Here is a 26,542-nt window from a genome sequence, read left to right on the forward strand (position 1 = left end):
GCACAGAGCAGCCCATACCCTCCTTTTCTCAGGTCCTGCACTGGCGCTCCTGGCCCCTCCCTCCTGCCCCCACAGCAAGCACCCTGCTATGGGGGCACATGAGTCGAGCCGCTACTGTTTGTCCATTCGGCTTGCCCCCCCCCATTAACTCACTGACTTTAACAGCAGCGGGAGCCAATTGTGCTGTGTGTCTCAAATCAGGCCGAGTTTCTCGTGCAACATCGCTGGATCGAGATGGGTGTTTTTTTTTTTTTTTTTTTTTTTTTTTAAACTTGATGCGTTAAAAGTGTGTGTATGTGTAATATGTATGTATTTTTATGATTTTGGCCCATAAAGTTCAATTTTGGTCTCGTCTGACCAGAGCACCTTCTGCCGCATATTTGCTGTGTCCCCCACATGGCTTCATGCAAACTGGACTTCTTATGGCTTTCTTCTTGCCATTCTTCCATAATGCTAGATTTGTGAAGTGCACGACTAAGTAACCTCCAGTTACCATGAGCCTCTTGGCTGATTCTCTGATTAATGCTCTCCTTGCCTGGCCTGTCCGTTTAGGTGGACGGCCATGTCTTGGTAAGTTTGCAGTTGTGCCATATTCTTTCCATTTTCAGGTGATGGATTGAACAGTGTTCTGTGAGATGTTTAAAGCTAGCGATTAAATTTTTTTTTTTATGACCTAATCCTGCTTTAAACTGCTCCACAACTTTATCCCTGACTTGTCTGGTGTGTTCCTTTGGCCTTAATGATACTGTTTGTTCGCTAAGATTCTCTAATAAACCTCTGAGGGCTTCACAGAATAGCTGTATTTACTGAGAATAAATTACGCATGGGGGCTGAATACAAATGCACGCCACACTTTTCAAATATTTTATTTGTAAAAAAAATGTATAATTTTCCTTCCACTTCACAATTATGTGCCATTTTGTGTTGGTCTATCACATAAAAATCCCCAATACAATACGTTTTTAAGTTTTTGGTTGTAATATGAAAACATGCGGAAAATTTCAAGGGGATATGAATACATTTTCAAGGCACTGTACAAATAACCATCAATCGCCCTTGGTCTGGAGCTCCATGCAAGATTTTGCCTCATGGGGTAAGAATGATCATGAGAAAAGTGAGGGATCAGCCCAGAACTACACATGAGGAGCTTGTGAATAATCTCAAAGCAGTTGGGCCCACAGTCCCCAAACAAACCATTGGTAACACAATACGCCCCCCGTGGATTGAAATCCTGCAGCGCCTGCAAGGTCCCCCTCCTCAAGAATGCACATGTACAGGCCCATCTGAAGTTTGCCAATGAACATCTAAATGATTCAGAGCAGGATTGGGAGAAAGTGCTGTGGTCAGATGAGACCAAAATTAAGCTTTTTGGCATTAACTCGACTTGCCGTGTTTGGAGGAAGAAAAATGCTGACTATGACCCTAAGAATACCATCCCTACAGTCAAGCATGGAGGTGGAAACATTATGCTTTGGGGCTGTTTTTCTGCTAAAGGTACAGGCCGACTTTGCCGCAAGTGGCCAATGGATGGGGCCATGTATTGTAAAATCTTGGCTAAGAACCTTCTTCCCTCAGCCAGAACACTGAAGATGGGTCGTGGATGGGTCTTCCAGCATGCCAATGACCCAAAACAGACCGCCAAGGCAACAAAGGAGTGGTTTAAGAAGCACGTTTAGGTCATGGAGTGGACTAGCCAGTCTCCAGACCTGAAACTTCGAGTTGCCAAGGGACAGCCAAGAAACTAAGAAACTTTAACTATTTAGAGATGATCTGTAAAGAAGAGTGGATCAAAATCCCTCCTGGGATGTGTGCAAACCTGGTAACCAACTACAAGAAATGTTCTTACCTCTTTGCTTGCCAACAAGGGTTTCTCCACCAAGTATTAAGTCATGTTTTACTTGGGGATCAAATACTTATTTTACTCGCTGACCTGCAACTCAGTTTATAACATTTGTATTGTGTTTTTTTTTTTCTGGATTTTTGGTTGATGTTCTGTCTCTATCATTTAAAATACACCTATAATACAAATTATAGACCCTTCATTTCTTAAGTGGGCAAATTTACAAAATCTGCAAAGATCAAATAATTTTCCCCGCTGTATGCTTTTTTTTTTTTTTTTTTTTTTTATTTCAGCCGCTGCGTTTTATGGAAAGGGTCGCTGTCTTTTTTAACCTTTTTTTTAAACAAAGCAAAAAAAAAAATACAAATCGTGGTAAAATCACGTGTTCAGAAACCCACTGCAGAAATGGATCAAAAGCAAACTGCATATGTGTGAACCGAGCCTAAGATACCCATCCAAGGGATTTTGTTTGTTTTTGTTTTTTTTGTTTTTTTTTTTCTTTTATTAGCAATACTTCCCATATGTAGAATACACATCAGCCTAAACTGAAGAAGAATTTTTTTTTTTTTTTTTTTTTGGGTATTTATTATAGCAAACAGTAAAAATACTGTTTTTCCCTTAACGTCTTTCAGGACAGCACCTTGAGAGAGTGGCTTCACCCACTTCTCAGGAAACGCACCTCCACCAATCTTGTAAAAGAAGGCTCCTTCCCACTTATCGCCAGTTTTTGTGTTCCTCTGGAAGGGAACACTCAGTGGAGCGTTAGGAGCTCTCAAGGTGCTGCCCTGAGAGGCCAGGCTCCCTACTCCACCGTATTACCTACCTCAGAGCCAATTCCTCCCACTCCACAGGCTGATGCGAAGCTGATCGGATGGGCTCCTTCTCCCTTGTCAGTGCTCGGGGAGAGCCAGGACTGCTCCAGGAGTCGCCGCTCCCAGACGGTAGCGTTAGGCATGCGGACGCTCGTTTTTTTGGTCCAGGCATGTTTTTTTTTCCCCGACGCCGCCGCCATCTTGGGAAGGGCAGTCAGAGGAATTGCATCAGCCGGAAGTGAGGTAACCGGAAGTGGGGCGGCATCCGATAAGCAGGCGTTGGGCGTCATTTCCGCCGGAAAGCGCAGGGGGAGGAGGGAGGAATAGGTCTGGTGCCTATATTTCCGCAGAGGAGCTAATGGAGTCCGGAACCGGCGTTTGCCACATGCATCGTGCTGCAGCACCAGCAATGGCCTCAGGAACCGCAGCAAGTGTAACAGGGACAGGCACCAGCAAGGCCCAGGCCCAGGTAAGGAGCAGACTGAGGTTCTGCTCTACTTTTACTATGGGGTCTCTCTCTAGCTCTCTCCTCCCTAGTTTATTAGTGGGACTTGAGTGTACTTCCCCCTGGTGGTGGGGCCTGTCTGGGCACATGAGACTGGTGTTTTGATGGGATTAAAAAAGTAATGTCCTTCATGCAAGACTAAATTACCTGAAGGCTGGAAAAAGACTTTATGTCAAACGTGTATTGACTCTTTGGTGAAGGAAGAAGGTTCTTCCGCATGCAGCGATTTGATTGCATCTGTCAAAAAGGAGCTGGATGCCACCATCTTGGGACGGGTGATCTGTCTATCAAAGTTCCCCTGACAAGGGGGAGGGTCTGTATGTGACGGCGCGCAGCGGGTAACACCCAGCTATTGAAATGAAAGCTGTGATGTTCCCGGTGCTGTAATCAAACAAGCGGTGGCTCTCCTCTCCCTTCACTGGCTGCAATGCGGACACTGGCTGCACTACGGGGGACACTGGCTACGCTGCAATAGGAACACTGGCTGCCCTACTGGGGACACTGGCTGGCTGCATCTGATGGGCACTGGTGAGGCTGCATTGATCTCCTGTACCATGTCCGCAGTCGCTGACCATCTCCTGTACCATGTCCGCAGTCGCTGACCATCTCCTGTACCATGTCCCCAGTCGCTGACCATCTCCTGTACCATGTCCCCAGTCGCTGACCATCTCCTGTACCATGTCCCCAGTCGCTGACCATCTCCTGTACCATGTCCCCAGTCGCTGACCATCTCCTGTATAAAAATATTTTTAAAAACAGTCACTTTCGGTATCGGTTTTCGGGGTTAAGGAAGATTTATTTTCGGTATCGGTTTCGGCACCAAAAAACCCATTCGGTGCATCCTTAACTCCCTCCAAATATAAATTTGTCTTTGGAGCAAGTAGACAGTCTCTTGAGAGCAATTTATGCTACTTTGGGTCTAGAGGAAGAGCGCAAACAATTGTCTTTACATGACAAGATGTATGCAGGACTCGGCGAGCCCAAAACTCGTACCTTTCCGGTCCACGCAGTAATTGCTGAGGCAATTAAAGAATGGGCTGATCCTGAAAGAAAACCTTTCTTCCCAAAAGCTCACAAGAGAAGGTTTCCTTTTGATGATGACCCAGCGGCTCTCTGGAATAAAGTTCTAAAGCTCGATGCAGCCTTTTCTCAAGTGTCAAGACAACCGATTTGGCATTTGAAGACATGGGGACCCCGTGGACAAAAAGATGGATCAACAACTAAAGAGGGCTTGGCAATCCATCATGGGCAACCTCAAGCCAGCAATGGCAACTACTTGCATCTCCAGGAATATGGAGTATTGGGTGAATCAGCTTAAGGCTCACATAATAGCTGATTCTCCTAAGCAAGAAACCTTGATTCCTTTTCAACCTTGTCAGCAGATGTCTCAGATGCATCAGCTGAATCTATTAGGATCACAGCAAAAACCACAGCCCTTACTAATTCAGTTAGAAGGGCTCTGTGGTTAAAAACCTGGCTGGGGGACGCAGCATCTAAAAACAAACTATGCGGGGTCCCTTTCCTAGGGGATTTATTGTTCGGCCCCGATTTGGACTTGGTTCTTGACAGGACTGCAGAAGAAAAGTAATCTTTTCCTGTCAAGAAGAAACGGCCAGTCCAAACGTTTTTTTCGTCCTCAAAGGCTCAGGAACAAAACAAGCCTCAAGAGAAAAAGAAAAATTGGTCAGGGCAGAGGGGAAAAGGCAAAGGCAATGTCAGTATCCATCCTCCTGCGTCAACCAGCAAGACACAATGACAGCTGGTTACAGGTGGGAGGAAGACTTCAGGGTTTTCTCCCCTATTGGGCAAGCATAACAGAAAACCAGTACATTCTGTGCATGCTGGCTCAAGGTTACAGAATAGAATTTTCGGATCTCCCCCCAGAAAGGTACTTTATAACAAACCTACCAAAAGATGCAACAAAGTCCCTAGCAAAGAAGAACCTGTTAAAGGATCTGATAGATCAGGGGGTTGTAACTCAGGTTCCACAGGGGGAGCATTATCAGAGATTGTATTCCCATATATTCCTGATTTAAAAAAAAAAAAAAGCCATCCGGAAGTTTTCAATTTTTAATCCTCACCTTGAAACTGCTGAACAGATCGGTCCTTTACAAAAGGTTTCGTATGGACTCCATCTTTACGGTCAGAAACCTGTTGACAAGGGAATGCTTTATGGCATCGATCCACCTTCGAGATGCCTATCTGCATATCCCCATATACCCTCAGTCTCAGGAATTCCTAAGAATGGCAATAAACCTGGGGAACGAGGTTCTGCACCTACAATTCAAGGCCCTCCCATTCAGCCTTTCTTCTGCACCGCGAATATTTACAAAGGTGATGGCAGAAGTTCTCGCACCTCCTCGCCTGCAGGGGATCGCTGTAATTCCATACCTGGACGACCTCTTCTTTGCCCCTTCCAGGGAGAAATTGTTAGAGGACCTCGGAATAGCCCGTGGTCATCTAGAAGCCTTGGGTTGGATCGTAAATATGCAAATGTAAAATTTCAATCCAGCCAAAGAAGTACAATTTCTGGGGTATCAAATCAGTTCAGTGGAACAGAGTTTTTCTCCCAGAAGAGAAAAAGGTACAAAGTCCAAAATGTCATGGCCTTCTTACAGACAAATCAGGAATTATCAGTCAGACGAGGAATCCTAACCTCAACCATGCCAGCTATTCAACGGGCAAGGTTACTTTTCAGACCTCTTCAGAGTTTCCTCCTGAGACCTTGGAATCACAGGACAGAATCTCTGGAGGCAAAGGTAAAAATCCCCATCAAAGTCAAACGATCGCTTTGGTGGTGGAGAAATCGGGCAAATCTGTCAAAGGACCTGCTATGGTCTTTCCCAAAAGAAAGTGGTAACGACGGATGCCAGCGTGTGGGGATGGGGGCCGCACCTGGGTCAAAATTTCGCAGAAGGAGTGCGTCCCAGTCAGAGGCGAACGCCCTCAAATTGGAGGGAACTAATCCTTCAATCTCCAATCCTTCAAGGTTCCCATGTCCAGGTCCTCTGACAATGCCACTACCAAAGCCTACCTGAACAAGCAAGGGGGCACAAGAAGCAAAACACTTCAGTTACTGGCTTCGAAGATCCTAGGATGGGCAGAAAATAATTTGCTGTCCTTATCAGCAGTCCACCTCAGGGGCACTCTAAATGTAGTGGCAGATTTTCTAAGCGGAAGACGGATTCAAGAGGCAGAATGGACCTTGAATCGAGAAGTTTTTGCAATGATCATCAGGGCCTGGGGCCAGCCGCAAATAGACCTGTTTGCGTCAGAAGAAAATATGCAACTCCTGGTTTTCTTCTCCATTCAGAGAAACAACAGTTCCCGGGGGACAGATGCGTTAATACAGCCTTGGAACTTTTCATCTGGGTTACGCCTTTCCTCCGTTTTCAACTTATCCCGTTGGTATTGAGGGAGTAAGTGCCAGTAATTCTAATTACTCCATTTTGGCCAAAAAGGGCATGGTTTACCACCATTCTACAGTCTTGGCAGCTGCCTCTCCGGCAGGACTTGCTTCTACAAGGTCCGATACATCATTCGGAAGTGGTCAGTCTAAGCCTCACCACTTGGTATCTGAGGAGCAGTTAAGAAACAAAGGTCTGTCGCAAACCTTTTGTTAACTACCTTACTTTCCAGTAGAAAAACAGTAACCAGAAAAATCTATGCTAAATATTGGAAAGTCTACAACTCCTGGTGTCATTCGACAAATAGAACGGTAGAAAATTTGGTGTCAATTTTAGAATTCCTTCAAAATGGGGCAGACAAAAGCTTGCCAGTCAGCACGCTTAAAGTGCAGATAGCCGCTTTTGGGAGTTTTTCTGGAAAGACCAGTCTCTTCTGAGCCCTTAGTTACAAGATTTTTCAAGGTGCTTAATAGATACAGACCAGCTCTTGCTAAGCACTTTCCCAATTGGATCTATTGGTGGTCCTACAAGCCCTCACGAAGGAACCTTTTCAATCACTACAAGCAATTTCACTAAAGAATACTCTTAAGGGCCCTTTCACACGGATGTGTCCGTGTACGGGCTCCGCTTTGCTCAGCAGGGTTCGCTCCGTCGGAAAGGGGCCTAAGACTTTATTTTTGGTTGCAATAACATCGGCAAGGAGAATTGGTGAGCTACACGCCCTATCTGTTAAACCCTTTTTATCCATCTACATGGATAGGATTATACTCAAAACCGATCCGGGGTTTTTGCCAAAGGTAGCGTCAGCCCACAAAAGGTCGCAGGAGATCATCCTACCAACCTTTTGCTCAAACCCTTCAGCGGAAAAAGAAAGCCAATTCCACAATTTGGATGTAAGAAGTACTTTATTACATTATCTTGAAGTAACAAAGAACTTTCAGTCTTTGGACTCTTTGTTTTTACTTTTTTTCTAGAAAAAAGATGGGCCACCAAGCATCTAATAGCTAGATGGCTTAAGTCCGCTATTCTGGCAGCCTACTCTGTGTGGGGTATCTCCCCGCTGGGAATTAAAGCACAGTCTACCAGGGCTCAGACCACTACATGGGCAGAAATAGCTGGTGCCACCCCAGATCAAATTTGTAAGGCGGCTATGTGGTCGTTACCTAACGTTTGTCCGTCATTACAGACTGGATCTTCTGTCAGCAAGCGAGCAGGCTTTTGGCAGAAAGGTCTTGCAGGCTGTGGTCCCTCCCTAGTGGGTAAGTCTCTGTGATCCTCAATGTGCTGTCCTGAAAGACAATAAGGGAAAAATCAAGTTAGACTTACCGGTAACTTGTTTTCCAGGAGTCTTTCAGGACAGCAGCAACCCGCCCTTATTGTTTTGAATTGTTATGCAGTGACTAACCATATTCTGATTATGTGTTCCAGCTTGGGCCGGAACACATTCACCACCACTACTACTACTACTACTACTACTACTACTACTACTACGCCTCCTTTTAAAAGATTGGTGGAGGTGTGTTTCCTGACAAGTGGGTGGAGCCACTCTCTCAAGGTGCTGTCCTGAAAAACGTTAAGGGAAAAACAGTATTTTTTTTTTTTTTTTTTAATTGTCGCTTTTTTTTTTTTTGTAGCACAAAAAAAAATGAAAACCGCAGAGGTGATCAAATACCACCAAAAAAAAGCTATTTGTGGTAAAAAAAAAAAGGACGTCAATTTTGTTTGGGTGCAACGTCGCACGACCGTGCAATTGTCAGTTAAAGCGACGCAGTGCCATATCGCAAAAAATGGCCTGGTCATTAAGGGGCAAATCTTCCGGGGCTGAAGTGGTTAAGGTTAACCACCTGACATCTGGAAGCTTTTACCCTCATCCTGACCAGAGCATTTTTTGCAATTCGGCACTGTGCTACTTTAACTAGTAATTGTGTGGTCATACAACGCTGTACCCAAGCGAGATTTGAGAAAAAAAACAGATTTTCAGCTACATTTCTTTAGTAAAAAAAAAATCCCAATAAGCGTATATTCATTGGCTTGTGCAAAAGTTATAGCGTCTACAAACTATGGTGTGTGTGTGTATACTGGAATTTATTTACACAGCTTCTACTTTGACTGCCTATCTCATTTCTTGAGGTGCTAAAATGACAGGGCAATACAACCCCCCCCCCCCCCAAAAAAAATATTTTTAGAAAATAGACACCCCAAAGAATTTGCTGAGGCATGTTGAGCCCATTGAATATTTTGTTTTGTTTAAAAAATGACAAAACAAATACAAATTTGACACAGTTATCATTTACATGATATATTGCTCACACATCGGGATATGTGGAATTGCACCCCAAAATACATTCTGCTACTTCTCCTGAGTACGGGGATACCGCATGTGAAACTTTTTGGCAATCTAACCGTGTACAGGACCCTGACAACCAATGACTGCCTTTAGACTTTCTAAGGGCGTAAATTGCTCATTTACCTTCCTCACTACCTTTCAGTTTTGGAGGCTCTGAAATGCCAAGATAGCATGACCCCTTTTTGGAAAGAAGACACCCAAAGGAGTTTACTGCATGGTGAGTATTTTGCAGATCTCACTTTTTGTCACAAGGTTTTGAAAATTGAAAAAAGAAAAAAAAATGAATTTTTTTTTCGATTTTTCTTTCAATGTTTAAAAAAAAAAAAAAAAAAAAATGTGGCAAAAAACGAGATCTGCAAAATACCATACCTCTTGGCAAATAACTTGGTGTGTCTACTTTTCTAAAAAGGGGTCATTTGGGGGGTGGGGGTTGTGCCTCTGAATCTGTGATAGGTAGTGAGGAAGTGAAATGAGCAATTTACGCCCTTAAGAAGCCTGAAGGCTATGATTGCTTTCTTGCTTTTCAGGGTCATGAACGCGGCTAGACTGCCAAAAAGCTGTGTCACACATGTGGTATCCCCATACTCCGAAAAAGACCAAGTCTTTTCTGACACTTTGTTTACATAAATTTTTTTTTGCTAGAAAATTACTTTGAACCCCCAAACATTATATATTTTAAAGCAGAGTCCCTACAGAATAAAATGGTGGGTGTTGCAATTTTTTTGTCACACTGATTATTCCAAATGCAATTTAGAAACTTTTTTTTGAATTTTAATGCACAAAAACACAATATATTGTCCTATTTGGTAAAATATAAAAGATGATCTTGCACTGAGTACATAGTTACCAAACACCACATGCTTTAAAATTACGCATGCTCGTGCAGCCACGACGAACTCCGTACATTTTTTAAAAGCCTTTAAAAGCTTTTACAGGTTAACACTTTAGATTTACAGAAGAGGTCTAGTGCTTGAAGTACTGCCCTCAATATGAAGTTTGCGGTGATGCCTCACATGCATGGTGCAATTGCTGTTTACATACCACACGAGATCGATGCTTGTCTTCACCTTTTGTGCGTGGGCACGGGGGACAGGGGTGATTTAATTTATTTTTTCATTTTTAGCCTGGAATGTAAATCTCCCCTATGATAGCAATAGGTAGTGACGGGTACTCCTTTTTTTTTTAAATGGTGTTTATGAGACTCTTGATCTGTCCTCCTGCCCTTAAAGCATCTGGCCACACCAACATCAGTGCTGAAATGCTCGTAGCTTCTGGTTTCTTAGGCCATAGAGATGATTGGAGCTGTACAGCTCTATGGTCAGCTGGGGAACCACTGGCTGCATTCTCAGGTTCCCCGGTGGGACAGGAGAGCCCGAGAAAACTGGAAGGCGGTGGGGGGGGGGGGGGGGAGAAATGTCCCTTCCCACTGCTTGTAAAAGCAGTCTAGTGGCTAATTGGCTGGTAGGATTGCTTTTACATGAAAGCTGACCGCCGGCTGAAAAAAAGATGAAGAAAAAAAAATTTTCTTCCTTCAAAGAAAATGTAATTTTAAGAACGTGCGTTCGGTTTTCTAATCGTTAGTGGGGTCAAATCGACATTCGTTTTCAACCACAGTGAAGGGAAAATTTTGAAATAATAGATAACTTCTTGGTCAAGGGAATTTTCAGACGGTGTATGTGATTTTCATTGAGAAATGACATTTTAAAACCGAATGTTAAAAGCAAGTGAAAATTTCAAACAACTTTCTTTCATTCAGCGATCATACAAAGATTTTTCGTATGAATATTCTTGTCTGAAAATTGATCCGTGTGACCAGCATAAGGCGCTCGCTACACACCTATGCAGTTTGCTCTTGATCTGTTTCTGCAGAGCTTTTTGCTGCGATTTGTGTTTTTTCATGTGTGGGGGTTTTTTTTTTGTTTTTTTTTTTTTTTTTTTTAAATGCTTTTTTTTTGGCTAATTTGTTGTTGGGCAGATTAAAAAACACAAATTGCTGCAAAAAACGCATTACATGCTTTTCTGCAGCTTCTCCATTGAAGTATATTGAACCAAAAAAGCAGTTTTGCATTGAAAAAAGTCCTTGACCCTTTCCAAATACATAGCAGCTGAAAAAAGCCTCGATGTGAATGTGTCCCATAGGAAACCATGTTAAATGAACTGAGATTAGATGTGAACCAGGCCTAAGACGTTTAGTAACGTAATTGGGTTAAAAAAAAACTAAAATTAGCCCTTTATAGTACAAAAAGAGCAAATCGCTACTGTAAGGGGTTCATTTATTTTTTTTTTTTTACAGTAGCGATTATTTGCTCTTTTTGTACTATAAAGGGCTGATTTTATATATTTTTTTTAACCCCATTATGTTACTGGCCGATTAATTGATTTTGAAAATGATAATCGATTTAATTTCATAATCGATTAGTTGATTCATTGTTAAGTTGTTTCGGCCCTAGTTAAATGTGCCTAATTATGTGATCTGGTATCAGTGTAGTACTTGTACTCACAGTAGATGTTATCTTCTCTCACGCTGGATCCGAAAAGGAGTTAGGAGAAAAGATGACATCATTTCCTGTGCCTGTGTTAACATTACATAGGCACAGGAGGTTCTGTTTTGTCAGAACCGATCAGCTGGTCCAGGTCATAAGTGTAGGTTCACATCTATGTGGCTGCGCTTGATGCGTTTTTCAGGATTGTTTTGCAGTGCATTTTGCGATTTTAAACCCTCGTGTGTCAGTTTTCACACATTTTGCTGTGTTTTTTTTTTTCCTAGTAAACACACTGTATATAGCTGGTTGCTAAAGAGGGGGCCGGGAGGCCAATGAGTCAGCTGTCAGTGGGGTTCCCCGCTGACAGCTGAATGTAAAAAAAATTAAAAATTGCGAAAAAACAAACGATGTGGGGTCTCTCCCAGGTCCATACCAGGCCCTTTGGGTCTAGTATGGATTCGGAGGGGAACCTCCACAATAATTTTTCAAAAAAATAGGGTGGGGTCTCCCCCAAAACCCATACCAGACCCTTTTCTGAGCATGCCGCCCGGCAGGTCAGGAAAGGGAGGGGACAAGCGAGCGCCAGCATGCCCTCAACATGGGGGGGAATGGGTGCTTTGGGGGGACAAGGGCCTATTCCCGACAACCCTGGTCGGTGGTTGTAGGGTTCTACGGGCAGGGGGCTTATTGGAATCTGGAAGCCCCCCTTTAAGAAGGGGGGGGGGGCCCCCAGATCCCCCCCCCCCCCCCCCCCATGTGAATGGGTATCGGGTACGTCGTACTCCTTACCCATTCACCTCCAAAAAGCAGTGAAATATTAAACAAAAAAACAAAACGGTTTTTGACATGTCCCTTTTAATAACAAAATAGCTCTGAGCTGTCTTCTCCCCCAAGAAGACAGCTCAGGTGGTTGACGGGTTGAAGCCCTTGTCTCACGCACCCATCCCCTCCATGTTTTTAAATTTTAGCACCGCCTATATACAGAGCCAGATGTCCTGTGTATTCGGTTCCTCTCGGCTCGTCTTGCAGTCCCGCCCCTTGGCCCGGCTCCTATGATGGACACAACACCGGTCCAGTGGTGGGACGTAAAGGCTAGGAGGCAGAACTGGGTGTGACTACTAGCGGAGCCAAGTCTAGCCGAGTACACAGTACACTTGGCTCGGTCTATTTCGGCGGCGCTCGCTCCTCTTCCCCTCAGAGACAGCGGGGATCGGTGTATAACACGCACCCACTATTTCCCCCTGATTTTAAGGGGGAAAAAGGGCATGTTATACGCAGATAAATACGGTATATATTATAATTTCCTGTGAAAAAACAGCATTTGCTAAGATGCATGTTTCCGTGAACCAAAGACCTAGCACAATACAAAATATACTGTGTAACATAAAGAAATGAAATCCAAACTGTCAAGGAATGTTCTCTATGTGAAAAACCAGCACTAGCTTGAGAACTGACTTTGAAGCTTCCGAATATGTCAAGCTGGGACGCATGGTGGACTACGTTGAGCACCAGTGGAACGCACACTGACACCTAATGGGTCCTGCTTCCCTTATGCATTGCGGATGCCCGCACGGGATATTTTTTGACCTTTTTATACCTAGTTTGTAAAGTCCGTGGACTATGGAGATTATTTTTTAATAAATTCCCCAAACTATTTTTACGCTATGAGGAGCCTGTTTTTTGTTTTCCTCTGTTTCTTGCCATTGACTTCTTCCATCGGAACCACTGTCTGCCAAGAGGAAAGGACATCGAGAGCCGAGAGGAGGCTTGCCCTTGGTCAAGGAGACCACTTAAGCCTATTTTGACCCGTCTTTGTTATATGACAGAGGGTCAACATCATCTGGTGAGTGGGGACCTTTACTTTTTTCTGCATGTGGTGTATTTGGGTTCACATAGAGACATTGGTCAGCCATGGTGGGCAACCTATGGCAACAGCTGACATGTTTGAGGGAACTTTGTGCATTGGATGACACACAGGATCACTGGATTTAAGCACTTCGGACTTCACCAATTTTGTTTTGTTTATTGTTTTGTGTTTTTTATAAGTTCTGAACAATAGCATATGTCAAAGTGTCAGTTCCCAAGCTAGCGCTGGTTTTTCACATGGAGAACATTCCTTCAGTTTGGATTTCATTTCTTTGTTACACAGTATATTTTGTGTTGTGCTAGTTTTTGGTTTGCAGAAACACGTATATTAGCAAGCGCTGTTTTTTTTTACATATATTTTTGTGAATAATACATCATTGCCCTACTTTGCTTTGTATCATCAGCAAACGCTGAGATTGAGATGGTTATACCAAACTCCTATATCATTTTATGAACAATCTAAACAGAATTGGTCCCAGGATAGGGCGTTGGGGTACCCCACTTACCACTCCAGACCAGTCTGAGTACTCTATTTATCACCACCCTTTGGATGTGCCCACAGTAACCAGTTTTCTATCCATGTACAAACCCTATGGTCCATGCCTGCAGACCTCAGTTTGTAAATTAAGTGTTTATGTGGAACTGTATCAAATGCTTTTGCAAAAGCCAGATACGCCACATCCACAGGCCTTCCTTTATCTAGATAAAGGTTACCAGAGTCCTAATAGCCAGCAGCTAGAACACATCCACTGTGAAGGTAGGTAAGGTACCCAGTTAATGCAAAACCAATGTTAAATAAACCGTAGGAGTGAGATGGCCGGAAAAAGGGCAATAGGCCTTTATGTCCCCTAGAGGACCACAAGGTAAGCAAAAATAGGAGACCATCAGCTCACTACTGTATATATGCTGCACCATCCCATAGATGTGCATAACAGGTACAGCGTCCCTGAAATGCAGGCTCACCAGTTAAGGTGTGTGACTTCAGGGAAATCAGAAATCAGGTAAAAATAATGACACAGGGAAGAAGGGGGGAAAATAAAAATAGAATCCAATATCAATGTTTGTGCAATAAATTGTTTTTCCTGATATAAAGCAGCGTGGTCCACCCATGAATTCTAAAGGTTTTTTTTTCCTTCTCCTCACCTTAACTGGTGAGCCTGCATTTCAGGGATGCTGTACCTGTTAAGCACATCTATGGGATGGTGCAGCGTATATACAGTAGTGAGCTGATGGTCTCCTATTTTTGCTTACCTGCTCCCAGCGCAGCGCTTGTGCTGTGTCATTTGGACCTGAAATACCCGGCTGACCCTGTCTGCCTTTATCCTCCCCTCTGCAAACTGACCACGATAATCATGGCTGCTGAGCCCTGACATCATGGTCTGTTTGCGTGCCTCCGTCATCTGCAGCCTGCTATTTGTGTCGTTGCCCCCCCCCCCCCCCTCCTGTCTGTCTCTGCTCGTACAATGTGCGCCCCCCCCTTGCTACTCTCATATCTTCTATTACATGCTCCCACCCTCTCTGCACCATTATAATAATTGTCCCTGTGTCTGTGTTCTGTAAAAAAAACTGCCCAATTGTACCTGTATGAGCTCCGCTCCCACCTCTCTACTTTGACAGCAGCGGGGCCAATGGTGCTGCTGCTGTGTCTCCAGCCGATTAGGAGGGAGAATTCTGGATGGCCAAGACACTTGTAAACATCGCTGGATAGAGATGGGGCTCAGGTAAGTATGCCCTCCGCTGCAAAAATAAAAGCCAGCAGCTACACATACTGCAACTGCTGGCTTTTAATAATAGAACACTTACCTGTCTTGGAGTCCAGCGATGTCAGCACCGCAGCTGATGTCTCGGGTGCTGCCACCATTGCGTGTAAGGGGACCCGGCAGGGTAGCCTTATGACTTTACGCCGGGAATCCTACATGCATGAGGTCTCTGTCTCCTCAGCTGAACAGCACTGCTGCAGATTTTTTACAGAACGCAGGCACAATTATAATGGTGCAGATAGGATGGGAGCATGTAATAGAAGTGGCTTAACAACCACTTTAAGGACTAAAAAACTCACCTATGCTGGACCTGTCCCTTAAGCCTTTATTAGCCAGCAGAAGTCCTAATCAGTTGTAGACTCAGTTTTCTTGTACCATCACATTAAAATACCTTTCATGTGTGTAAGGTTACCGAGTATGCTTCTCTTTGTCCACTCCTGGCTATAAATGAGCAGGCAAGAAAGGCTAGTGCTATGCTAAGCAACTTTTATGGAAGAAATACACAACCTTCTTTTTTTTTTTTTTCCCCCTTTTTCTTGAATCGTGAGGAGGGGAAAGGAACTATTTATTGTTGTCTTGTCATAAAGGAAGTTTATCTCTTGAAATGAGGGTAAATCCCACCAGTGACATTTGTTACCCATATCAACTATTTTGGATTTTGATATGCTTTCTATTACTATAACAATGGACATAAGCACATTTAGCGGGGGTAAATTTCCCCCAAAAGGACCTAAATGGGAATATCTGAAAGTTTTGATTTTTTTTTTCCCACTCTGACCAAAAAAAAGTTTGGTTGGTGTTCTAGTTTAATAAAACTACTCAAACACTTTCCTACCGCTACATTTCTTGTTTTTTATATGTATATATTATAATCTAATTCAATTATATATTCAATAACGTTCTACATTTTCTTCAGGGGGATTCAAAACGCATCACGCTTGTGCTTCAACAGCCTAACCAGGCAGCCACAGGAACTCAACAAGGCCAGCGTCATGTGGTACTGGGTGGTTTGCCAGGGAAAATTGTTCTTCAAGGGAACCAACTGGCTGCTCTGACACAGGCCAAGACTCAACAGGGGCAACCTGCCAAGGTAGTGACTATACAGCTTCAGGTACAACAGCAGCCGGGGACAGCTGGACAAACTCCACAGAAGTTTCAAATCGTACAACAGTCACCAGGTGGTCTGACTCTAGCTCCTGGCACACAGCAAACACATGTGATAAGTCAGCAAGGAGCTCAGAGGCTTTCTGTACCGCTCAAAGTTGTCTTACAGCCACAGGTGAGTACAGGAACAAAAAGGTGTATATAAAATGTATCATGCTTTAAACTGCATTTCTCTAACTGCAATTGATTTTGCTACTATTCTGCACGTAATAGTGTTTTTCTTATTTTTTTATATGCGTGTATTTGTAATGTATGTAGCTCTGACACATTACTTAACGTTTTACAGATTCTGTCAGTCGTTGATATTCGTTCCTGTTAAAGTGGTTGTAAACTCTCCCCGACAACTTTGTCCCATGTAAATCGGCATAAAAAACCCTAATGAACACTGCTTGTAGCTATCTCCTTACTTGCTTAGTATTGTTGCAATCCTTTTTGTTCTTTAGAATGATTTCACCGAGCATGCCCAGATCTCCCTTGATTTAAGGCACACTCTGTGTACTTGTCTGTCTATTATCAGATCTTCCTAGGCACAACTCTGAAATCCCACGAGACTGCATAATCACTCAGAGCTCCCTACTATACCCCATGTGACATCACATGCAGTGTAAACCTGGCCATCCGACAGCATTACTGCAGCCTTATCAGCTGAAGCTGATAAGACTGACAAAGGCAAACACTAGATAATCGGCACAAGTAAATACTATAAAATCAAACTAGTCAGCTATGAGCAGTAATGCATAGAAATGTTGGATTGAGAAGGAGGCTTGGTTAACAGTACAGGAAGTGCTCAATATAAGGGCGGAAATACACTCTACTGTGGACTCAGAAAACAATACTTAAGATGGCGCTGCCTAACCCCTGGAAACAGGTTTTTTTAAAGTTTCTTTAAACAGTAAGTAATATGCGATTTGGGCTGGATTACAGTGGCTATAGTTTGATAATTACTTATTATAATGGACTAAATGAAAAGCAGCATCAGAGTGGGAGAGTTTACTACCTCTTTAAGCAACTAATACTCTAATACATACACATGCAATTGGGCAAATTTGGTCAGAATTGAATATTATGTTTTTTGGATTGTGGGCTGAATCACGAGAGAGTTATAATATTCCTCAAAAGTTGTCTCACCATCTGTTGTATCTTTGGTGTCAGCCCTGCTTCAATGAAATTCACTTAGATTTCACTGATGAACTGATTGGTGAAATTCCCAATGCTGCTTGGTGGGTTGAAGTGATTTGTAAAGTCTTCTCTCTTCGTTAAAAAAGAACAAACCTGTTTACCTGCTCTGTGCAGTGGGTCCCTCTTCGCTGCTCCTGGCCTCTCCTTCCTGTCGAGTGCCCCCACAGCACAGCAATCGGCTTGCTATGGGGGCACCCAAGCCAAGCTGCAGCTTCGTATGTTCATTCGGACACCGAGCTGCTGTTCCCTCCCGCCCCCTCTCTCCTGATTGGCTAACTGACTTTGACAGCAGCGGGAGCCAATGGTGCTGCTGCTGTGTCTCCAGCCGATCAGGAGGGAGAGTTCTGGATGGGCCAAGACACTCGTAAACATCGCTGGATAGAGATGGGGCTCAGGTAAGTATGAGGTGGGGGGGGGAGATGCTGCACACAGAAGGCTTTTTATCTTAAAGCTGAGGTCCACCCTCTCTCGCTCTCTCTCTCGGGAGCCCCAGTGGTGTCATCAAAGGCCGCGGCCCGGACTCCCAGAAGTGATATCAGGATACCTGTCAAAGATAAGTATCCGCCCCCCCCCCCATGCTGGTTTTAGCTGTGTAAATAGTGGGGGAACTTTCCACCAGAGGACTTGATTTAAAGTTACTGGTGTTGTACTAGTGTTTCCTAATAAGTTACAGATTTTTGATACTCTTTGCTTCTCTTGAGGCGCAGAGATCGTGATGTCATCTACCCATCTCCCCAACTCAGCCAGTCAGAGAGAGCAATGTTTTAATTCAGAAAATACAAAAATTACCTGTGACTGGCTGAGCAACGCTTAGCCTGATTTATTTTAGTTTTTTCTGGGAGTGGGACAGGAAGTCCCCAGCAGTCTCCCTGTAAACTGTAAGTCCTGGCTGCAGGGCATGCCCTTTTTCAATAATTGGGACTACAGTGTTTGTGTTGTATACAAGACAAAATATGTTTTTCCTTGATTTCAGTAATGGTATCTTTTGTTTGTTTTCGTGGGCCATGGTAAAAAATTTTTTGGATTTCGCTATCAAAACTGAAGTTCGTGTGGAAGGTGACACAGGCGGTTATTGTGAGTCTTAAAGTTAATGTAAAACCAAAACCTTCCTTTTTTTTTTTTTTTTTTTTTTTTTTTCTTCTTCGTTTCAGAGTGGCTAAGGATTAGACCCCCGTCAGGTTTTTATTGTGGTCTGTCCCTAGATACACTGCCTCTAATTGTCCCAGTGAACATTGTTGACAAGATCAGTTGTGGTGGGAAATACAAAATGTTAAGGTTGTGCTGGAATAAGAGGTGATGGAAATTCTTTACCTGAGGACACTTGTTCAGATTACCTCTAAGAGGGGAGTTCCTTTCCCCCTGTAGAGCTGTCCCCTCATTTACTTCTGTGTCGCCAGGACAGAAGTGAAGGGAAATCTATAGTCGCCACCCCTCCTCTCTACTTCATTCAGTCAGAGAACGCCTTGTATTCATTTAAAAAAATGCAAGGCATTCTATGGACGGCTGTTGTGCTGAGCAAGCAACCTCCTGTGGTCAGTGTGCAGAAGGGAAGCCATTTGAGCAGGGCCCGAAAGATAGTGGCTGTTACTGTAGTAATGCTGTACTAGTGCTAATACTGTAGTAGTGCTGATCACTACAGTGATTTTCAGCTTTCCCAGCTGCCCATCAAGCCAACCAAGCAATGTTAATATGCAGTACAACTAATTCCTGGAGGTATAACTAAAGTCTGCAATACTTACCTATGTAAGTCACTTGTGAGGTCATTTGCAGACACCTTCTACATGACTTCTTCTGGGTGTCAGTCTTTGGCTGTCTTGATTTTGACACCGGATAATGTGCAGGAGTTCAGCCATCCCATACAGAGGCACTCAGCCAGAATGTAAACTGAACTGCACATGTGCGGGTACTATTATTATTTATTTTTGTTTTATTGCGAAAGACATTACACGTCTCTTTTGCAATAAAGAGCCTGCTTGCATTTTTTTTTTTCTTAATATATAGACTTTAGTGCCACTTTTAGGGTGAAAAAAATAAACCATTCACACAGTGGGAAAGTGCTTTCTATTGCATCACTGGGGTTTCAGGTTTGATATGAACCAAGGCACCATATATGTGGAGCTTTTTTATTTTTTAGATCTGTTTTCTTTAGGTGTTCTCTTCTGTAGGTATGATAGACATTCTCTTTTTGAAATGGGTAGTTCACTTTTCAAAGTAAAGAGCTGTTGTTATAATTATTGTTGCAAATGTTCCTTTACTGAACTCTGTTACCTGTATGTGTGATTTCTGCCAGGCGGGCTCCTCACAAGGCACCACACAAAGTCTGTCAGTGGTAAAAGTGTTGAACGCCAGTGAAGTTGCGGGTCTCACAGCCAACCAAACTTTGGTGAGAGTTGGAGGTATGTTTTGTAAGAAACAGTGTTTTCTTTTATTACCCTTAAAAATTTAGAAATCTACCTGTAAGGTTATTCAGCTTAAGCTGGTTACATGCTGTACACTGAATACACCGTTCAGCACTGCAGTCAATTTGCTGCAAGCCCCTGATGGAACAAGGTTTTCCAGCATTGCTGTTCGACCAGAAGCTGATCTAACGATTGCATTTTCTTGAACTGGGAGGGCTACACATGGATTGAAAATTATCTGGTCCCCCTGAACTGGCCGAAGTTTGATCCATGTGTACCCGCCTTTTGGTTTTTAACATATCAACAAGGCAGCTTTTTTTTTTATGGTGTACATTGGCCATATCAAGCAATAATTTAATGCCTATGGCGCTGCAGCCACCAATAGGGGGCATAGTGATTGGAAAGATAGAAAACCTTGTCTAGTTATTGTGGTGTGTTTTATTTATATTATTTTTTTTTTAGATGATAAACGGCAGAGTTGCCTTGCAGTGTGACTCCATCAACTTGCTTCATAGGTCTAAACATGAACACTCCACCAATGCAACTATTTTAGTTGAGATATGCCAACACTGATGCCTTGACTATCTTTAAGTTCATGACTTCATTTCCAGTTAGCTTTTAAAGTCTGTTGCCAGCTTAAGACCACTTTTACACTGAGGCAGTTTTCAGGCGTTTTAGCACTAGAAATGGCGCCTGAAAACTGCCTCCCGTTCACTTCAATGTGTGCTTTCACACTCTCGTCACGTGACCTAAAAAACCCGTCCCACTAGTGCCGCTAAAACAACCGGCATGGTTTTGGCGGCGCTGCAATGTGAAAGGGGTCTAAGGCTGATGTCAGAACAGTGATGCAGCAGTTGGCACTTCTATAAGAAACTTGTGTTAAATGATATTTGGTGGCTGTCATTGCTAAATGCTGGTTACCCGTATGTCAGGCTTCAGTACTTTTAAACACTAACTTGAAAAAACATGGAAAAAACTCAGAGCTCTTTATCTGCATACTACTTTCAGGTCAGTGACTCAAAGTACAAAGCCATTAGATCAGCTTGCAACCCAGGAAACTGGCATTTTCATAGGGGGAAGAAGGACCACAATGGCAGCCTTCATACCTCTTGATTTAATGACCCTGTCGTTTATAGCAAGGTTCCCCTGGGAAAACTTGCCCATGAAAGAAGAGTGTAAATACTCGCCTTTCCTACTGCCTGCACATCTGATTCTACTCAAGTAGAAATCATCCCCAGAAGGCCACTGTAGTGAGGTGAATGTATGGGAGAGCCATTAGTTTTTAAAATGTTGCCTGCTTTCATTTCTGCTTTAAGCCGTTGGAACCCATTTACATTGCAATACAAAATAACTACAATACAATGGCACCATGGCCTTTTTAATCTGCCATGAAGTTTTAGCTTTTATCTATTGACAATGTGAAAGCTTTGCACTGTGTTCTTTATTCAAGACACATTTGATTCTTTTGGATGCAGGTAGCATTCTTACTTACCTGATCTCACTGCCTTCTATGCTTTCTATCAGGGGAAACTCGCAAGCTGGACAGTCAGAAGAAACAGGAAAAGGCAAATCGTATTGTGGCTGAGGCCATCGCTAGGGCCAGAGCGAGAGGGGAACAGAATATTCCACGTGTTCTAAATGAGGATGAGCTTCCAAGTGTCAATACTGAGGATGATGATGCAAGTAGGAAGAAGAAGAAGAAAAAGAAGGGTGATCCGGGTGATGGATTAAGCGGTGATAAATCGAAAAAATCCAAAGGGAGTAGCAGCTCAAGGTCTAAGAGCAAATCGAAGCCCAGGTGAGCAGAAGTGTGTGTGTGTGTGTGTGTGTGTGTGTGTGTGTGTGTGTGTGTGTGTGTGTGTGTGTGTGTGTGTGTGTTTCTTTGTCAGTATATTTTATCCTTGAAGTTTGGGGCAATAGTGTTTATGGTGATTTTTGTCATTTAGTAACCGAGGACTGTAAACATAGTTAAGGATAGTTGTATCTTTTTTTTTTTTTATATATATATTTATTTTTTTTATAATTGAGGCTCCGTGTTGTGCAAAATACATTCTGTTATGGCTCACTTGTAATCACAGAAACCTTAAAGGATACGATCACCTTTTTAGAAAAAAATAATAAATGCACATATATTTGCAGAAACAAAATGTGTATTTAATATTTTTTTTTTTCCTGCAGGTGCCTGGAACACATTGCACCCCTGATCAATGGATCAGGGGTGCAATGTCAGGCTTCTGCAGATCAGCCTTGCGGCTTTCAGCCTGTACCTCCATACAGGCTGTGTGTTTTTGAAAGTTGTAGGGCTTGTGAATGAATTACAAGGGCGCTCATCAGTGCCCTTGCAGTTCATTCAGAACTTCAAGCCGTCTGCTCTGGTAGAAGACTGTAATTGTAGTTCATTCATTCACAGGAAACTCTGAATGATGTGGCAGTGTGGGCAGAGCCCTACACAGGCATGTAGTTTTTTTAAAAGGAGAGCGGATTCAGGGAGAAGGCCCCCTGCCTGCTGTTTAATTGTTACTTAAAATGGTAACTATACTTGCCTTCAATCATGTGATGTCTTGGAACTCCACACCGGCCGCTGGCATCTTCAGGCAGCCGGATTCCGGGTCGCGATCGCCTGCCACTGGCATTGGCCATGTCGAGATTGTCACTCCTGCACATGCGCAGGAGTTCCATCAGTTTTGGGACGGGCAGGCAGATCGCTTTAATGCAGAAGAGACAAAGCATGTCTGTTCTGCATTGAAAATCACACCTGTTCAATCAGGTTTTATTTTTGGACTAAAGTTCCACCTGAACCACTTGCTGCCTGTAGGGACAGCATATGATGTCCTAGGGTTTCAGTGGTTATATTGGGTTGATGCTTGCACCTGGAGGCATCATCCTGGTATCAAGATTTCTATAGTGGCTATAGAGCCACTCGATCACTTGTACAGGTGGCAGAAGGGAGTGTCCAATCAACTGAAGTTGGTGGCATAAAACCCATAGTCTAAGCATCAATTCCAGCGTCCTGTACTGTGCTTCACTCCAAGATATGGAATTTACAGGTGCATGAAAATTCCCTTTTTTTTTTTTTTTTTTTTTTTTTTTTTTTTAATCTGTTCTATGTAACTGCCATTTTCTACAGGCAGCCTTATAGCAGTAGTTAAAAAAAAAAAAAATAACAGGCAAAAGGTATAACGTGCTAGTATGCATGCAATATGCACTAGCACATTATGAAATATCTTAGAATGAAGCCCTACAGCGGCACACTGATGGGGCTTCCTTCTGGGTTTGCATGCTCTGGCCATCTGATTTGCCCCGATGTCTATCATGCGTGGCCACGGCACGGTGCTCTGAGGGTCTGGCGCGGTGTGCTGTTCCTTCAGAGCTCATGCACTGGTGAAGTCGCCGGCTGCATGCAGTGTGAATATCTCCTAAACCGTGTAAGTTTAGGAGATATTCAACTTGCCTGTAGGAATAAGTGAAAAAAAACCTACTTTACTACCACTTTAAAGAACAGAAAAGACCTGTTTTTATAGTAAATGGGAGTAATTTAAAATGGGATATGTGTACAAAACTGAACATATTCTTTAAGGGTATAGTTACTATTACATTTTACAACGTGGATGATTCCTCCCTGCCCCTAAAGAGATGATAAACACTTAGGGTACATTACATTACATGCGGCAGCCCTTCTAAAAGCAATCCATTGTGAATTGCTGCCCAAAGGGTGTTTACCAGACAATGAGGAGGAGAAATGTCATCTGTTATCTCTAAAAGTGATGAACCGTCATGCTGCAAATGCATGCACTTAAAATGGTTTGTTTTGGATAGAGTAGAGGGGATAGAACATCTGTCAGGTTTTTATTGCTGTCTGGACCTGTTTACTGTAAGTAAAAGTAACATAAAATCCCAAATTTTGGGTTGTCCCCAGAACAGCAATAGAGGGGAAATCTTCCAATGGGGACACTTGTTCTGGTGACAGTCAGGGATTCGCTCAATTTGAAGGGACTTCCTCCTACTTAGTGTTTTGGCTATGGGACAGGAAGTGAAGGTAAATCTCCCCAATGGAACACAGATGGCAAAAAACCCGTGAGGGGTTATAACCCTCTCTTACTCTATCCAAAATGAAGAAAAAAAAAGTTTTGGCTTTGGTTCCGCTTTAGGATTCCAAAAAGGCCTACTTAAAAAGCTTTTAATCTACATACTTGTTCTGGATTAGTGAATTAGAAAGTAGCCATGAAATCTGCGGGATAACCAGGTAAATAGTAAATTTAAAAGAGGTCGGCAATAGCTGTGTTTCTAAAATGTCCCTACAGTATAGCTAAAGCCCAAACTGTTTTCCAATTGTAAGAGTAACAAATGGTTAAACCTCTGTCCTCTTTCCCTTTTTGTCACATTTGGGGAATTCGTGCCCATTGGACGATTTCTTCTCCATCCCTGTTCTGATAGCTCCAAATTTTGGCTTTTACTTCACTTTCTGTCCAAGTGATAGTGGGCAACAGAGTGAATTTCCCCAACAGGGACCTAAACGCCAAAATATCAACTGGACAGGAGTTCTAGCTCATCATATATAGCAAACAAGCTTTGGCTTTAGAAATTTTTAAGTTTGCCTAGAGTTCCAAATGAAACTGTGCTCTCTAGTCTTTATAATACCAGCATGAAGTATGGTTGTTGCCATTCTATGAATCCATTGCAAAATGATTATCTTTCCTGATTTTAGTACCATCACTCCCATTGTTGGGAAGAAGAGGAAGCGGAACCCATCATCTGATAATTCTGATACAGAAGTGTTACCATCTCAGGCTTCACCAGTAGAAGATGAAGATAGTGTCCAGGTACTTAAATGTTTCTCCCTACCTGGAGGGCTTGCAAACTCGAATCTCGGTCAACCTGGAGGGTTTTAGTATTCGTAATCACAAAGTTTGTTTTGTGCGATTTCCAATTTTTATATTGGCAAGTCAGCGTGCACTGTTATTTTATTTATTTTTCTTTAGAAGAGACGATCCAATCGACAAGTGAAACGTAAGAAGTACACCGAGGATCTAGACATTAAAATTACTGATGATGAAGATGATGAGGAAGTTGATGTTACCGGGCCAGTGAAGAGTGAACCAATCCTTTTGCCTGAGCCTCTCCCAATGCCTGACGGCGAGATGGTTCCCTCCATGCAGTTCTTTGTGGTATGAAAGTCTTGTGTGATATAGCTTTTGTGGAAGGAAGCCTTGTTGCAGTGTATATATTATGTTATGTTCTTACATAACTTGGTAGGCACAGAGCTATAGGGGAGACAAAGTGAAAGGGAGCCATTGCAGAACCACAGGCAAACATTCACTCTGCCGAAGGCCCATGCAACCCTCAGTGTCAAAGTGACGATGCACCCCCTTGCCTCGGAGCAGCAGCCTGGTCCAACACCAGTCTCTGCATTTGTTTTTAGTTCTATTACAGGCAAAGAGCAAGTTGCTTATTTGATAAAAGCAGAATTTTCTGAATCCAATTTATAATTACTCAGTAATGGCTTTAATACAACCATCTTTGCCCAGGGTTCAAAAATTCAATGCCTCGTCTCCTACTCTCCATTTCTTTACCTGAGTTGGATCCTGATATACCTGCCCAAGGGAAGGAAGAGAACATTGAGGCAGTATTGGAGCTATGGTATATTTTTCTTCGTCAGTATGCCACTATACTTCCCTGTCCATGAACAGATCGAATATGCAATCTGTGTTGATTGGATCACGTCATAATGAATTTTCAATCCCCCAGAATCTTTGCTGGATTCTTTCCAATGGAAAAATTGTCTTCATGTGGTTGATCCCACTGTCTGGGTCTTAAACCTCTCACTACACTTTTTGACAATATTCCTTGCTTCAGATATTCTACAGATAGAGTTTGATGCTCTTTTGCTCTTTACTCTTGCAGAACCAACACCCTGCAACCAGCTCTTGCTGCAATTTCAGTATACCAAACTGCAGCTAACTAGAGCAATTAACAACTAACACGACCCCATTTTCAGGCTCATGCTTATAAGGGAGAAATTGTAACAACTACCTTCTGCTCTGCTTTTTGTGTGGGTGCCCTAGAACATGTTAGAAGACATATTTCCAGAATGGCTCTAATCTCCATTCACACGTGCAGAATCTTGAGGCTAAAATCCTGGACAGTCAAAGCTGCCTAAAAAAAAAACCTTGCATGTATGATTTCTTGTTTGGTGAGGCCACAGGGGAAAAGGTTTTACTTCTTTACCTGAAGATCCCAAACCCCCCCCCCTTCTCAGTAGCCACTACCTCCTCAAAGTAGAGCACCTAACCGCTGTAACCAGATTTGATCTTCAAAACTTGAGTTCATCCCCCTACCCCTGTTTTTGGTGCAAGACTCGACACTGAAAAAATAGAATTTCCTCTAGGTGGGATATTTGGGAAGGGATAAATAGCGCAATGAGGTATGAGAGTAGTGTAAAAAGTATATAAATTTTTATTAAGATACATAGGTTTAAAATAATGAGCACATATATATACACTATACATATCACAAAATATCATGAATGAATACTGGACAGGACTAATCATATAATATTACAAAAAAAGACAGCTAGTAAATCGCAAAGATCTGTTATGTTGGAGGTGAGCACAACAGAAAAGATCCAACGCGTTTCGAAAATGCTATTTCTTCATCGGGGTGTATGCGATTCTATCGCAGAACCTACAACCGTCTGCAATTTAAACAAAATATACACATATTAGATACATAATATTGATTAAACACAAGCTAATTGGTACGTGTGTGATCACATCGTACTTT

The 26,542-nt window shown here is 42.9% G+C and overlaps 1 protein-coding gene across 5 annotated transcripts in view; it reads left to right on the top strand.

The window, feature by feature from the left end:
- The window catches only part of CHD8 (chromodomain helicase DNA binding protein 8), a 116,096-nt gene that overhangs the window by 22,732 nt on the left and 66,822 nt on the right, over nucleotides 1–26,542 (top strand). For all 5 annotated transcript variants that reach the window (XM_073631569.1, XM_073631597.1, XM_073631605.1 and 2 more), the window contains exons 3-7: nucleotides 15,937–16,299; nucleotides 19,654–19,759; nucleotides 21,287–21,560; nucleotides 24,468–24,582; nucleotides 24,742–24,927. In XM_073631569.1, coding sequence (XP_073487670.1) covers nucleotides 15,937–16,299; nucleotides 19,654–19,759; nucleotides 21,287–21,560; nucleotides 24,468–24,582; nucleotides 24,742–24,927 — 1,044 coding nt within the window. The remainder of the gene's footprint in view (nucleotides 1–15,936; nucleotides 16,300–19,653; nucleotides 19,760–21,286; nucleotides 21,561–24,467; nucleotides 24,583–24,741; nucleotides 24,928–26,542) is intronic.

Source organism: Aquarana catesbeiana, linkage group LG01 (assembly GCF_042186555.1).
Source record: "Aquarana catesbeiana isolate 2022-GZ linkage group LG01, ASM4218655v1, whole genome shotgun sequence".
Taxonomy (NCBI): domain Eukaryota; kingdom Metazoa; phylum Chordata; class Amphibia; order Anura; family Ranidae; genus Aquarana; species Aquarana catesbeiana.